The sequence below is a fragment of the Peromyscus eremicus genome, chromosome 3 (assembly GCF_949786415.1).
Source record: "Peromyscus eremicus chromosome 3, PerEre_H2_v1, whole genome shotgun sequence".
Classification (NCBI taxonomy): Eukaryota; Metazoa; Chordata; class Mammalia; order Rodentia; family Cricetidae; genus Peromyscus; species Peromyscus eremicus.
The window spans coordinates 41,988,190-42,004,314 of NC_081418.1; the positions used below are offsets into that span (position 1 = coordinate 41,988,190).

Below are 16,125 nucleotides of genomic sequence, written 5' to 3' on the forward strand. Positions count from 1 at the left end.
TACTACTTTTTGTCCCCCTTTTTATAGGGAAGAACACTGAGGCACAGAGGGTAAGTAAGACTTTGTAAGCTGGGAAGGTACAGAGTTAGGCTTTGGGTCCAGACAGTGTGGTTCTCAAAGTCCTCCATCTTGAATGCTCTCCTGTGCTCTGCAGCTTGTTCCTCCCAGTTCATCCTATCACTAGCACAACTGAGGTTTTGACTGCCTTCCACTGCAGTACAGAAATAGATATAGTTCATCTCAGTCTTCTTTCCTAATCTACTCCATGTATCAAAGCAGGACTAATCTTGCTAAAGCACAACTATATCTGTATTGCTTCCTAGATCATAATTCTTCGTTGGCTTCCTGCCACATTTAGAATCCATCCTGGACTTATGCTATCTAGGATGTGATCATTGAACGAAAGCCTGGGTAGTGAAATGAGAAGTATGATGACTGATAAGAAAATGAAATGATAAAGTATTGGAATTGAATGATGCCTTTTCTTTGAGTTGTTTCCCTTTTTATCCACAGTGGCTTCTTGCCATATGGTTTCCTCACCGTCAACTCCATTAGTTTGAATCAGATGTATAATTGATGAAATGCTAAACTATACATGTGTTGGTGTCACATGAAACAAATTCCTTTAAAAATGTGCACACAAACCTCATGTAGGACTATGGAGTTTCCACTGTGCACATTGAATTTGATCATTTCAAAAGAAATAAAATATATTTAGTTTTAAATACAGATACATATTTAAACTATTCAGGAAAATAATTTCTTAAAGCTGTATTAAAAAAATTAGGGGTTTGAGACAGCCATAGTGACACATGCCTTTAATCACAGCACTCAGGAGGCATAGACAAGTGGATTTCTGTGAGTTTAAGGGTAGCCTGGTTTACATAGAGAGGTCCACATCAGCTAGAGAGGTATATAGTGAGACCTTGTCAGAAAAAAAAAAAAAAAACCAACAACAAATAGGGGCCTAAATTATTATTTTAAGTGAAACTCACCTGCTATTATAGAAAAAACACTTGCATGCACATGTAATGTTGTGAAGTGTTGTCTTTTAACATTCTGCTTTCCGAGAAAAGAATAGGCTTACTTTCCTGAGATGGCCTCCAACTTTGTAGTCTAGGCTGATCTCTAACTTATGATCCTCCTGCCTCAGCATCCTGTGTAACTTGGATTGGGGTTGAGCACACTGTGCTATTCTCAAAAATAGGTATTTCTGAGTGTAGCTCTTCATATAGAAGTCATACTAGGTATCATGCCTACTTTGGCCATATTCATAGTTCATCCTTTTTTTTTTTTTTTTTTTTTTGAGACAGAATCTCATGTAGTTCATGCTGATTTTGAATTCACTGTGTAGCTGAGAATGACTTTGAATTTCTGATTCTCCTTCCTGATTGTCTTAGTAAGTTTTTTTGTTTGTTTGTTTTTGTTTTTTTGAGACAAGGTTTCTCTGTGTAATTTTGTGCCTTTCCTGGAACTCACTTTGTAGACCAGGCTGGCCTCGAACTCACAGAGATCTGCCTGCCTCTGCCTCCCGAGTGCTGGGGTTAAAGGTGTGCGCCACCACCGCTTGGCCTTAGTAAGTTTTGTATTGCTGTCAAAGCCTACCCTAGTGATACACCTCTAACAAGGCCACACCTTCTAATCCTTCCCAAACATTTCCACCCACTGGGGACCAAACATTCAAATATATGTACTTTGGGGGCCATTCTCATTGAAACCAATATCTGGAGGTTTTGTTTTTGTTTTTGTTTTTCCCCAGGTCTTGATGTAGTCTTGGCTGGCTGTCCTGGAGCTCCCATACAGGTCAGGCTGGCCTTGAACTCACAGAGATATTCTTGCCTCTGTCTCCCTAGTGCTGGAGTTAAGGGTATACACTACCATGCCTGGCCACACCTTGTTTTTGAGACAAAACTCCCTATATAGCCCAAACTGGCCTCTGACTCCTGGCAGTCCCCTTGCTTCACTTCCCTGAGTACTGCGATCATGAAGGCTGCACTCCTAGGCCTGGCTAAAACTACCTTTGGGGAGTGGGATGGAGTTGATACTGGGATTGAACCTAGGGCCTCATGCATGCTCGCCAAGTAGTGCGCTACCACTGAGCTATGTCCCCAGTCATATCCGTCACATTTAAATAATTATTTTTTGTTGTTGTTTTTAAAACAAGGTCATACCCTGTAGCCTGGGGTGGCCTAAAACTCACCTCGTAGCACAGTCTCAGCCTCTCAAATCCTGGGGTTACAGATATTAGCCATCATACTTGGTCTCCTTATTAAATATTTTTAAAATTAATTTTAATTACGTGTGTTTGTGTGTGTGTGTATACACTCCACAGTGCATGTATGGAGCTCAGAGGACTTTTCAAGAGTCCTCTCCTTCCACCATGTGAGTCCTAGCGATCAAATTCAAATTGTCAGCCTTTATCCACTGAGCCATCTCTCTAGTCCATCGTTTTGTTGTTTTGAGATAGGACCTCACTATGTGGCCCTGGTTGACCCTCTCTGTAGAGAGGCTTGCCTAAAATTCATTGGAATCTACGTGCTTCTGCCTCCAGGGAGTACTGGCATTAAAGGCATGCACCACCACCGCCTAGCTAAGAAATATTTATTTTTATTTTATATATGTGAGTGTTTATCTGCCTGCATGTCTATGCACCATGTGTATGCAGTGCCCACAGAGGCCAGAATGGGGTGATGGACCCCCTGGAGCTGGAGTTACAGCCACTATGTGGTGCTGGGGATTGAATCCAGGTCCTCTGCAAGAGCAGCCAGTGCTCTAACTGCTGAGCTGTCCTTCCAGCCTGAGTTTAATTTCCAGTCTTAATGAGGGAAGGCTAGCTATCTACTTTGTTGTTTTTGTTTTTCTAGTCTAATGTCTTGGTAACTTGAAATGTCTGAGTATAAGGATCTTTAAATATTTGTAATTCTTTTGAGAATTGTATGATGTTGAAGTGTCAGAGACTGTCCAGTATGCATGTTATATGAAGTATTTAGAGTTAGTTCTTCCTATCAAAATATTAAACTGGGCCCAAAGGGTGGAGGGTTTTTTTTAAAGATTTATGTATTTTATGTGTTTTTTTATATGTATGTTTTGCTTTTTTATATGTATGTATGTGCACCACTTGGTGCTGGAGGAGGCTGGAGGAGGGCCTCAGATTCCCTAGAACTGGAGTTAAAACAGGACCCAGGTCTTCTGGAAGAGCAGCAAGTGATCTTAATCATTGAGCCATGTCTCCAGCCCTGGGTAGAGTTTTTATGTTGAAGTCTTAAACATTAAGAATATGATGACATTATTTTAAGCCAGAGTGTTCCCAGGAATTTTATGTTTATTAGATTCAGATGTAATACTTCAATCTAACAGATTTATGAATTATAATACTTTTTGATTAATATATGTAAATTTTAGCTTATTTCCCAAGGATAGTCTAGCTAAGAATCAGTCATTTATGTAGATGAGTGATTTCAGTGTCACATCTGTTTGTGCCCTTCCTTTCTTCCCCCCCAAAGACAAAAACTCCTCACCTAATGAGCTGACTTTTTTCAGAAAAGGGACACTTGAATAACAAAACCAATGACAAAGACCAGCTCAAATTAGAAGCTGTTTTTCAGTATGCTGTGATTACTTCATGTTTATAGAAGAAAGTTCTGTGATAGCCTGCCTTGTTCTATGAAAACTAAGAGGAGTGTTGGAGGAATAAGAAAATCAAGAAAACCACTGCAGGATGGCAAGAGAAAGGGTGTCAGTCAGAAAGGACCACAGCATGTTGAGAACGAACAGGAGTACCAAGAATGGAAAGTCGGGAACTAGCCATTTCTGCCTACTTACCGTAGTTTGTTCTTTTCCTAGTCCCAAAAGCTGAGGTGGTTTGTAAATGAACACATATGAAGATACGGTGCTTAGTATAAATGTAGAGGGTACAGTTAAACTTGGAAGAGATAGCCTGTCTGATGTCTCAGGGCACAGAGTTGCTTTGCCTCACTCTACTCCTTAAGATCTGTTTGCTGTTGGTATTATGGAAGTACAATAGAGGAAAAGAAGTAGTCAGCAGCTCTTCACAGCCTAGCTACAAAGTTTATAAGGGCAGCATCAGAGTGCATGTGCAGGCTAGCAATGGTTTGTTTGTTTGTTTGTTTGTTTTGAACAAGGTCTTGTGTCGCCTAGGTGGGCCTCAAACTCATAATGTATTGGGGACTGTTTCAACTCTCATCTCACAGTTACTCTTTTTGTTTTTGTTTTTCGAGACAGGGTTTCTCTGTGTAGTTTTGGTGCCTGTCTTGGAACTTACTCTGTAGCCCAGGCTGGCCTGGAACTCACAGAGATCCGCCTGCCTTTGCCTTCCGAGTGCTGGGACTAAAGGCGTGTACCACCACCGCCCGGCTCTCGCAGTTATTCTTAATTAATAGTTTTTGTTTTAACTCCTGAAACTTTGGTGTGATATAAAACATTACCATATTCTTCTTTTTTTTTTTTTTTTTTTTTTTTTTTTTTTGATTTTGGTTTTTCAAGACAGGGTTTCTCTATGTAGCCCTGGATGTCCTGGAATTCGCACTGTAGACCAGGCTCGCCTTGAACTCAGAAATCCCCCTGCCTCTGCCTCCCAGTGCTGGGATTAAAGGCGTGCACCACCACTACCTGGCTGATAAAGACTCTATACTGGCTATTATATTTTACAAATACACTGGAGAACCACGCAGTTGTGCCTGCACTGGGAGAAACCCTGGGCCACAAGTCTGCACACTCTTATGATTGAGCTGTGATGGCAGAACCTTTCATCGTTAATTGAGATGTAATTGCCTTGTTTTATAGTAAACGTCTATTTAGCTTTGTAGAAACTGCCATGTCCCTGTCAGAGTGGCTATATAGCACTTATATTTCTGTGTGTGTTTGTGTGTGTGATTTTTTTACACAATTTCACTGTGTAGCTCTGGCTGTCCTGGAACTCACTATGTAGACCATGCTGGCCTCAAATTCATAGAGACCTTCTGCCTCTGCCCCAACTGCTGGGATTAAAGGTGTGCATTACCACACCTGGCAGTGTTTAAACGACCTAGTTTCTATGCATGTTCACCAGTATTCAGTGCTATCACTTTTTAAATTGTCTCTGTTCTAATAGATGTATGATATAGTTTTGTTTTGTTTGAGACAGGGTTTCTCTCTTTAGTCCTAGCTGTCCTGGAACTTGCTCTGTAGACTGGGCTGGCCTTGAACTCAGAGATCCCCCGCCTCTGTCTTCCAAGTGCTGAATTAAAGGCATGTGCCACTACCACCACCCAGAGATACATCGTTCATAAAAATATATTTTTTAAAGATTTATTTATTTTTATGTGTATGGTTATTTACCTGGTGTGTTCATTAGGGTTTATGTTGCTGTGATGAAACTCTTTGACTAAAAGCAACTTGGGGAGGAAAGGGTTTGTTTCACATTTCCACAGTACAGTCCATCATTGAATGCAGTCAGGGCAGGAACTCAGAGAAGGAACCTGGAGGCAGGAGCTGATGGAGAGCTTGCTCAGTCTTCTTTCTTGTTTGATTTTTTTTTTTTTTGTCTTTTTTGTTTGTTTTGTTTTGTTTTTTGTTTGTTTTGAGATAGGGTCCTGGATCTCACTCTGTAGCCCAGGCTAGCCTCAAACTCACTGAGATCTGCTGGCCTCTGCCTCCCGAGTGCTGGGGTTAGAGGCGTGTCACCCCCACAAACCCATACAATGGACCATGAGCCACATCAATAGCTAAGAAAATATAGGCATGTACCACCACACCCACTCTGAGTTCTCACTGGAAATCATTTATTTATGAGTGTTCTTCCTTATGCCAGTGCCTTCTACTTTGAATGCTATACCATTGTAGTAAGTTTGGGAGTAGAAAGTGTTAGTCTTAGTTGGGGCGGTGGTGGCACATGCCTTTAATCCCAGCACTCAGAAGGCAGAGGCAGGCGGATCTCTGTGAGTTTGAGGCCAGGCTGGTCTAGAGAGTGAGTTCCAGGACAGCCAGGGCTATACAGAGAAACCCTGTCTCAAAAAACAGAAAAAAAGAAAATGTTAGTCTTGTTTCTTTTTCAGATTGTAGTGTGTTCTGGGTTACTTCCATTTCCATATGAAGCTTAAGAGTCATTTGTTCATTTCTGTAAACAACCACAAAAAACGGTGCTTCAAATTTTGGTAGAGATGACTTCTCTTCAGTATCTTAACTTTTTAAATCTTTCTGGCTTTTTTCATGTTTGAGTCTTGGTTTTATGCTGGTTCATCCTGCTTTGAGAGTCATTGCTAGCCTTCCTGTGACCTTCCCTCAGTGTACTGTGCAGGTCCCCCATTGATTGGGGTAGGGATGAGAGAGTTCTGAATGATGTACCTGATCCCTACCATCCTCTAGTGCAGCTGCCTCTTATCTGCCAGAATGCTGCTGTCCACACAAGGCTCTTCTTCTCTGATCCAACTGCTCCTTTTGTTCCCACCTGGAGAGCATATTCTTGGTCATTGCCACCATTCCTATCTGGGAAGAAATGCCTCTTCTTAAAAGAGAGAACTAGATGGGAGGGGCTGACCCTTCATTTCACTTCTGTGCCGCACCAACCAGCTGTGTGGTTCGTTTTACAGACTATGTCAGCTCTTTGTGCTGTTGCCCTCTCCGGCCTCAGTTCACCTGTTTATTCCAGGGAAGCCACCGCTCATCCACTCCTTGCCTGGCTCTGTGGGATGAGTTCCTAGTCTGTTCTGTCAGCTTTGCCTTCTTTTTTTCATCTCTCACTGATTCCTCATAGTTTTAGTCTACTAGGGCATTTACTTTTGTTTTCTTCCTATTGTAGATTGCTTGCTTGTTTGTTTGTTTTGTTTTTCAAGACCCCTGTCTCCATGTAGCTCTGGTTGTCCTGGAAATTACTCTGTAGACCAGGCTGGCCTCAAACTCACAGAGATCCGCCTGCCTCTGCCTCCCAAGTGCTGGAATTAAAGGCATGCGTGTGCCACCATGTCTAGCTTCTATTGTAGGTTTATAAAAAGATGATATTATTTATGATTTGGGGAGAAGATGAGTTAGCTTGTGTCTTTCTAAGTCTTTATTTTTAGTCAGTGTCTATGGTGAAGTAAATTTTGTAAAAAAAAAAAATTAAGCTAGCAGGTAAAATATTGATTAAATCATTGGGGGACATTATGTTTTTCTTTGTGAAGATTCCTTTTAAAATAAGCACTATACACAAGCAGCTTTATGTTTGCCTTTTAAAATAAGCACTATACACAAGCAGCTTAATGTTTGTGTAAAATTTAACAGATAGATGTTTAGGTCAGGAATAAATTTATATGAATTTTAAAAGTGCATGTTTCTTTAAAAATACTAAAGTGCTTGTGCACGCTACTGCTATGTTGTTATTGTTATGCTACTGTGCCTTTCCTCTCCTTCCCTTCTTTATTCTTTATTCCCCTACCCCTGCTTTGGGTGAATATGAGCACATGGGTCCTGAATCAGCACCCACTTTGATTGAATAACTTCCATGGAGTCAGCATTAGCTTCTTCTGAGACAGAAGTAATATATTGGTTGCTGTGAGAGAAACATGCCAAAGACGTTTAACAGAAGTTCTAGTAAAACAAAATGGGTGGGGCTTAGGATCGAGCCCGGGGTCTTGTGCAAGCTGGTCAAATGTGCTCTATACTGAGCTACACACTCAGCCCTCCAAAACATCTTTGGTTATAGCTTTGAGTCACTAATTTTTAGTGTTAGTTCAATATTCTAAAGTAGTTTTATATTTCACATCGCAGCCAGGTGTGGAGGAGCACACCTTTAATCCAAGTAAGGAAGAGGCAAGTGGATCTCTGTGAGTTCAAGGCCAGCCACGGCTACACAGTGAGATCCTGTTTCAAAAAACCAAGAAGAATTTTCATGTGACTAAATTATTTTATATAAATAATATGCCATATAATTTTTGGCTAACATAGGAGGAGTAATTATCCCAGCCTCCATCATAACTACACTGTTAACAGTTTGGTGTGTTTCTTTCCAATATTTTTTAAATTATATTTTCAAAAATTAAAGTAATATGGTATTTTTTTTCAAGTCCAAAAGTAATGTGTACTCAATGAGAAAGCATGGAAAGTAAAGACAAAATCATTTATAAAATCTACCCAAAGATAATCACAATTAAATTTTGTTGTATATCTTTTTTATATTTTTCATGAACATATACTTTTTTAAACTAAAATTATATACTATAATACTACTTTATAAATGGATCGTTTGCAATATATTGTGAATGTTTGTTAATGGCAATATTTATATAAACTTTTAAGTGGTATGTAGCATATGAACATATTTAAGTATGTTTAACTAACATACTTAACCATCTCCCTATCGATGGACATTGAAAGTGTTTCTAATTTTTTTACCATTATAAATATTATCATAGTTAATATCTTTGTCCATACATCTTTCCATGCATCTATGATTGTTTCTTTAGGAATAGATTCCTAGAAGTGGAATAGCTGGGTCAAAGGGTATGTACACTTTAACGCTTTTGATACGTGAAAATGTCAAATTTAAGCTAACCACTTGTTCTATTCTGTCTTGTGTTGCTATTCAATTGTTTTGTGTGTCTGTCTTGTCTTTCCCATTGGAACACAAGTGAGAGTGAGGAAGTTTCTTCTGTGTGTTAGGACCCTTTGGCAGTGGGGCTTCCTATGCTGGGCTCATGAGTCATCAGTGTATATCAGATTGATTCAAAGCAGTGGTTCTCCAGGGTTTTGGATGTCACAGTTTATATATTTAAAAGTATACGTGTGTGTGTGTGTGTGTGTGTATATATATATATATATATATATATATATTTTTAGAGTAAATTTAGGTTTGCAAATTTTCTATTTTTCTAGGCAAAGACATTTAGAAATAAAACCAAATAAAATTTTCTATCACCATCTCTTAGGAAATAAAGAAAATTTAACAATAAAAAGGATAGAGCTCTGAAGAGAACATTTTAGCTTTTTGTCCATATTTTTATCATTTTATATTAGGCTGGGAATTTTCACCTTAACTTAGAAGTGAGCTAGAGGCTAACATTTGGGAAGCACAGACTTAAAAGATTTCAGAGCATTAGAAACAGAAACCCTGTTGCAGGAGTATAATTTCCCTATGTCTCTCTCCACAGTATTGTGAAGGTCATGCTGCTGCATTAAACAGGATTTGTGTTTCTCCATGTCAGTGTTTGAATAAACAAGCTAGACCTGCTGATGAGCATCTGAATATATTTCTAATCACTTAAAACAATGCCCATTTTCTTTCTAGGGAATTGCAGCCAGGGTAGGTGTGATGTAGTGGAAAGAAGGGATGTTTAGGCCAGCCCCTTTCCTTCCATAGTCAGTTTTCCTTGTTTCCTCACTAACATGGTGACTATGATAAGATCTGTGGGTGGTTTGATAGCTCTTGTTACACTTACTTCACTGTAATGTGATTATTTGTTTATACAAATCCTTCGCTTACCTGTGCATGAGTTCTTCCAGGTAGGAGAAGTCATATCCTTCTTTTGCAGCTCTCGGTCCTAACACAGGGATCCAGGCATAGCAGGTGCCTAATAAAATGAGTGCTGAGCCAGTTCTGGATTGTTGAGGGAATTAATTATGTGATATAATGTATTGGAAGAGCTTCATAAACTTTATGTGCTATGCAAACAATGGTAATTTTTGTTTTTGACAAGAGCTATTTTAATGGGGAGTCTCAAAACTTTGGGAAGGGAGAAAATTGCTCCTTTGAACAGTTCTGTAAGTGCATTACATTTTTCTTCTATTTTGTAAGAAAACAAATTTTAATTGGGGTTAGTATGGAGCTAATTTGCTTCTTAGGAAGGCATATGTACTCCTCTTCCCTGTGCTACATGGAGGTGCCCAGATAGCAAATGTTTGTTTGACTTGGTTATCATCTAATTTTAATTTTAATAAGCCAGTATCCATTGCTTCATAACTAGTATAGAAGGGTACCACACCTTGAGCAGAGGAGCCTGTGTTGTGCCTGATGCTTCTGGGTAGAGCTCCTTTTGGCTTCATTGGCTTTAAAAGACTATTCTTTCTAATCGCTTCTAACTCCTGGTAAATTTTTGCCACAAGATGGCATTGGTGATTATTTGAGTGTACATGTTATTGACGCAGCTCAAAAAAGGTGCACATGATTGTATTGTTTTTTTTGGGGGGGATAAGAATTAAAGACTTTCATCACTGCTTATGTATTACTTCATTTTAACTTCCAGAGTTAAATGATACTTTATATCACTTTCCTTCTGTATTCAAGTATTGTTTTGTTTCCTGTTTTTCTGTCTTTATAATACAGTAACTATGTATTATTTGCCATGTGTTGTATGTGTCTGACTTACTGCTGATAATTGTGGTGACAGGTAAGAAGAAAATACGATGGGACCCAGTTAGGAGACGCTTCATTCAGTCCTGTCCCATCATAAGGATCCCTAACAGGTTCTTGAGAGGTGGGTGATCACTAGCAAGAGGTCTGTGCTTCCTGTGGGTTAAAGGGAATTTTGAATGGATTTTCTAAATTCAAAACTGTTTTTCTTTAAGTTGTCTAACAGCCAACATTGAAGTAAAAGAGTATAGGCCTCAGTTTTAAATTTATGTTTTATATTGACCACTGTTGGAATTGTAATGACAAATTTGGGGGAAATTAGACTCTCTTAATGTATCCTAGATGGTAGCATAGATTACTTCACCAGTACCACTGGCAGTCCATATAACCTTCAAGTTAGGATGGGATTCTAAGGAAGAAATAAAAGACAGTGTGATAGTCTAAACTAAAAAGTCTTTATATTAAATACCATAAATCAAAAGCCATGGAAAGCATTTGTAATGGGTCATTAATATGAATATAAAGAGCTCCTAGAAACTAGTCATCTATACCTACTAGAAAAATAAGTAACTGCATAGGAATAGTCAATACATAAAGAAATGCTAGTTGGGGAGCGCAAAATGGCTCAGGATAAAAGTGCTTGCTGTCAAAAGATCTGGATTAAAGATGTGTCTTCCCACTTCAAATGCTTTAACAAAAAAATTCCTTGCTGGGAGGTGGTGGTGCACGCCTTCAATCCCAGTACTTGGGAGGCAGAGGCAGGCGGATCTCTGTGAGTTTGAGGCCAGCCTGGGCTACAGAGTGAGTTCCAGGAAAGGCGAAAAGCTACACAGAGAAACCCTGTCTCGAAAAACAAAAAACAAAAAACAAACAAAAAAAAATGCTTGCTGTCAAGCTTGGTGACCTGAGTTTGGTCTCTGGAACCCACATGGTAGAGACAAAGAAATGACTCCCATAAGTTATCCTCAGACTTCCACACATGTGCTGTGGTACAAGCACATGCATGCACACACAACACATACAGCTTATAAAATAAATAATACATAAATGTAATAAAATGTTGAAAAATAAATGCCAGTAAATATAACCCTCACTTAGTTCACTCCTGTGAAATAAATATGATAATTAAAATAATATAATATTTTACTTATTAGGTGTGAAGATTAAAGTAAAACTACCCATGTTGGCAAGGATGGTGAAAAGAAAGCTTAAATACTGGGCTTTTTTGCAGACATTTTGGACCTAAGTGGCAAAATGTAAAACTGCTGGTGCTTTTGGCTAGGCAGCTCTTCCTTTTAGAAAGGCCATGTTGTTTCTGCTTAACCACTTTTCTGTCAGCTGTAGACTGTGCTGAGTGAAAAATTGCTCAGAAGAGGATTGAAAACTCCAGCTCATAGCAAATTATTAGACAGGCATGCTTGATGTTGCACTTTAGATCTTATTAAATTACTTACAAATCATTTTGTCTAATTTTAACTGGAGAGATTCAATTAAAAACCTAAGCTGAGTGTAGCTGCAATACACCTTTAAGGCAGACAGATCAGTGAGTTCCAAGCCAGTTTGGTCTCCATAGCAAACTCCAGACCAGCCAGGGTTACACAGAGAGATCCTTTCTCAAAAAACAAACAACAACAAGAAGTTACCTACGGAGAGATTCTACAGCTGCTATAGATGTTTCTCTATCTAGTGTCTTCATATTTTAGCAGCCAAACCCCGGAATGTGAAAAAACTAAAACCAGGCCTAAATGAATCAAGATCAGAAATCCAGTGATAGTGAGCCGCCTCTCACCGTCCCAAAAGAAAATAACTAGGCGATAGAGTTAGTGAAGAAAACACTTGTGTGAGGCTGGAGAGGTGGCTCAGAGGCTAAGGCACTTGTGCTCTTGCAGAAGACCCCATCAGTTGCCAGCACCCTCATGGCGGCTCCCAAGCCTTTATACCAGTTCCAGAGGATCCCATGCTCTCCTTTGGCTTCTGGCAGCATCAGGTGTGCATGTAGTGCACATACTTGCAGGCAAACACTCAAACACATTTTAAGAAAATCTTTAAAAATCGTGTAAAATCCTATAAAATATAAAATGACAAAAGAAATAGTCAAAACAAAACAAACTTGGTTATATCAGCATGGTAGGTTTTTTGTTTTTGCATAGTCTCTATTTAAAAAATTTTTGATCATGGGGAAAAATACTGCACAGGTAAGTTTTATACCATTGGATGTTTGTAAGTCCTAAATTCAAAATGGCTGAGGAAGTTGGTGATAGATAATTCTGAAAAGAGTGAGGTGGGAGCAGGCTTAGCACTAAGGATATAAAGATCACCACAAACCTCCTTTGAAGCGGTGGCCTTGTGTGTCTTCTCACCTTTGACCAGTTTGAGTATTGGATGCTGTTGGCCACCTGCATTTTCTCTTCCTTTGAGTCACAACACTGTATGATCCTAGGTGTTTTCTTCTTCCTCTTTGTCCATTTTGTTCCCTTCTCTAGTTTTTTATTTTCACCTTTTAAAGGTGGGAATTCAGTGTTCTGTCTTTTCTCCATGATCTCTGATTGTCCCATCAGCTTTCTTAGGTTTAACTCTGTTCATCATTCATTCCTTCATTTGGTATTTCTTCCTATGTAGCATTTACTGTACTTGTTAGATTGATGATGCAGATCTTAGAAAATCAGGTAAACAGACAATTGCAGAGTAATTGGGATGAAATTATTTGTGATATTGTGTCCTGATAAGGTGGTATGGCATGGGGCACACCAAAGAGGTTTCTCATCAGCAAATGGGGAAGAGGATGACAGAATAATGTCATTTGATGTTTTAGAAAAGTTGCTTAAGTCTGAATGGGTTTTTGCAAGGGAAGGTAGATCTGCAGACCACAGGTGCAGGTAGCTTGGATATGGTGTTTATGCAGACCCAGGCATGGTGCTTTCAAAGATTTAGAGCAAGTTTAGCATAGTGGCAGCTAGAAGCTGGAAAGCGCCAGATAGAAGGAGCACCACTGAAGGAGAATTTTCAGGATCAGACTTGGTTTTGTAGCTAGTAAAGAGATAATGATTCCAGTTACCAAGGTGAGGAGAGCTGCAGCCTGAAATAAAGGCGGCTGTAAGTAGGAATTGGGGGATGGTTAGGTAATTTGAACTATGCATATGCTACATTAGATAAGACTTGATCACTAATTGAAAAATAGGAAGGAAAAACAAGTAGTGACTTCCAGGGGCTGGAGAGATGGCGCAGTGGTTAAGAGAGCTCACTGGCTGCTCTTGCAGAAGAAACAGACCCTCCTTTGGCCTCTTTGGACACCAGGCACACACCCAGGGCACATGCATACTGGAGGCAAAATACTCATACACAGAATAAAAAGAAATCTTTTTTCTTTTCTTTTTTTTTTTGGTTTTTCGAGACAGGGTTTCTCTGTGTAGTTTTGCGCCTTTCCTGGAACTCACTTGGTAGCCCAGGCTGGCCTCGAACTCACAGAGATCCGCCTGGCTCTGCCTCCCAAGTGCTGGGATTAAAGGCGTGCGCCACCACCGCCCGGCTAAATCTTTTTTCAAAATGGCTTCCAAATTTCCTGTGTGACTTGTACTGCTCTTCTCTAGGTATGGCATAGATAATCTTAGGACAAGTTTTAGGAATAGGTGATACACTCCCATTAATCTGCAAACCAGTAGTTGATTATCCCTTCACTAAGAAGTATTTCCAGAAAAACCTCTATTCTTTCTTAATTTTTTGGTTATTTTTGAGGCAGAGGTTATATCTGTATAGCACTGGCTGTCCTAGAACTAGCTTTGTAGACCAGGCTGGCCTCGAACTCACGTTGATATGCCTGCCTCTGCTGGGATTAAAGGCATGGACCACCACCACCCGGCTAAACCTCTGATTCTTTAACACTAAATTTAACAGTTATTCCCTGGGAAACTTGGAAGGCCTGTCCCCTCTCTGTTCTGATGTCACCTGTCACCTTTCGTGGCCTACCTGTATCAGCACTGATCACATGGAATTCCGTTCACGTGTGTGTGCCTCCCCGAGCTCAGGCTGTAAGCTCTGCAAGAACAGGGCAATAGGACAGCTGCTCTGACTTCTTCATCTCCATTTGGTAGCACAGTTTATGTGAGAGGGTATATTGAGTTAGAGCTAATATAAAACTGTTGTCAGGGAAGGGCAGGGGTATAGATTTTAGTATGTTCTCAGTTGTAGTGGTAAGTTAATGAATTGTTGAGAACATGAACACACTTGTTCAGTGTTCATTAGGTATTTTCTTAAAAAACAACCTTATTTATACTTTAGAAATAACCTTTCAAAATACTTTCAAGCCCTTCATTTTGGAAACCCTTTACCTTGATTGAAAACGGTTTCATAGGTCTGTTTTCTGTAACTAGATCCTACATCTTCTCAAAAGAGATTTCTGCCAATTAGCAGTGTGCTGTGGTAAAAATAGTTCTGATATATTAAAATGCTGGGTTTCCACCATGAAGTAGTAAACTGAAAACATCCACTTAGCGTCCTCAGTTCTCCAATACCATTGAGAAGGGAAAACAATTGATAAATGATGATGTTACATCATAATTGTATTGAAAACAAAAGACAAAGGAAGTTTGGAGCCAGATTACCTGCATCTGAATCCAGGCTCTGCCATTGGCCAACTGTATGACCTTGGGCAAGTGCTAGCTTATTTTTTTTTTTAATTTCTTTGCCTCAGTTTTCTTATTTGTAAAGTTAGAATGGTGATAATAGTACCTATTTACAGAGAAATACCAAGAGAGAATGTTTGAAAAGTTTTTAATTACGTTTAGGAACATTTAGTTAATGTTAGCTGCTAGTTTTTATTGTTGTAATAATGCCAGGAATTTTGAGGAATTGCAGGGTAATTAAAAACAAGCAGATGGTAGGGGTGGAGCCTAATGGTAGAGCCTTACCTACATGAATTCAGTTCTCAGTGCTGCAAAGCTAACTGAAAACTCAGCCCTGCTGTCACCCGTTTGTACCCTAGAACAGGGAAGGGGGAGGCAGGAGGATTACGAGTTCAGGTTAACGTCAGTTACATAGTAAGTTCTAGAACAGCCTGGGCTACATGAGGCTGCCTTAAAAAAGGGTACATCGAATGAGAAACACTGACTATAATGTAGTTCAAAAGCAGGTATTCTTGATACATGATAGAGACTTTATTTATTTTAATTAGTTAGCTTTTTTTTTTGAGACAAGATCTCACTATGTAGTCCTAGCTGGCCTGTAATTTACTATCTAAACCAGGTTGGCTTTGAAGTCACAGAAATCTGTCTGTCTCTGTCTCTTGAGTGCTGGGATTAAAGATGTGCATCCCCATAACTGGCCTCATGGTGTTTTGTTATTGTTATTGTTGTTGTTGTTGTTGTTTTTAAAGACTCAGTCTCAATAAAAATATAAATAAATATTATATATATACATGTATGTGTATATATATGTATGTATGCATGTATGTATATATATATATATCCCTTGCTGGTCTGAAACTCACTCTACAGACCAGGCTAGCCTTGAATGCATAGATCACCTGTCTCTGCCTTCTAAGTGCTGGAAATAAAGGTGTGCATCACCATGCCTGGTTTGCTTTTTTTTTTTTAACTAGTATTTTTTTTTTTTTTTAATTTTTAAGACAGGGTTCTCACTAAGTAGCTCTGGCTTGACTGAAACTTGCTGGCATCAACTCACAAAGATTGCTAGATTGAAAGTTTGTACAGTTATGCCTGGTCTTGAGGAAACACTCTGGAACATTAGGAAGCTCTTATCACAAGTGTACCCTCACAGAGTGATAGTGAGTTGTTTACTCAGCAGGACTC

The 16,125-nt window shown here is 39.3% G+C and overlaps 1 protein-coding gene across 2 annotated transcripts in view; it reads left to right on the forward strand.

The window, feature by feature from the left end:
• The window catches only part of Klhdc10 (kelch domain containing 10), a 51,423-nt gene that overhangs the window by 13,792 nt on the left and 21,506 nt on the right, over window positions 1-16,125 (forward strand). Inside the window, exon 2 of one of the 2 annotated variants that reach the window (XM_059257505.1) lies at window positions 10,359-10,445. The exons of the other annotated variant lie outside the window; for it this stretch is intronic. Within the exon in view, the coding sequence (XP_059113488.1) occupies window positions 10,359-10,445 (87 nt within the window). The remainder of the gene's footprint in view (window positions 1-10,358; window positions 10,446-16,125) is intronic. 2 annotated transcript variants of the gene reach the window in all.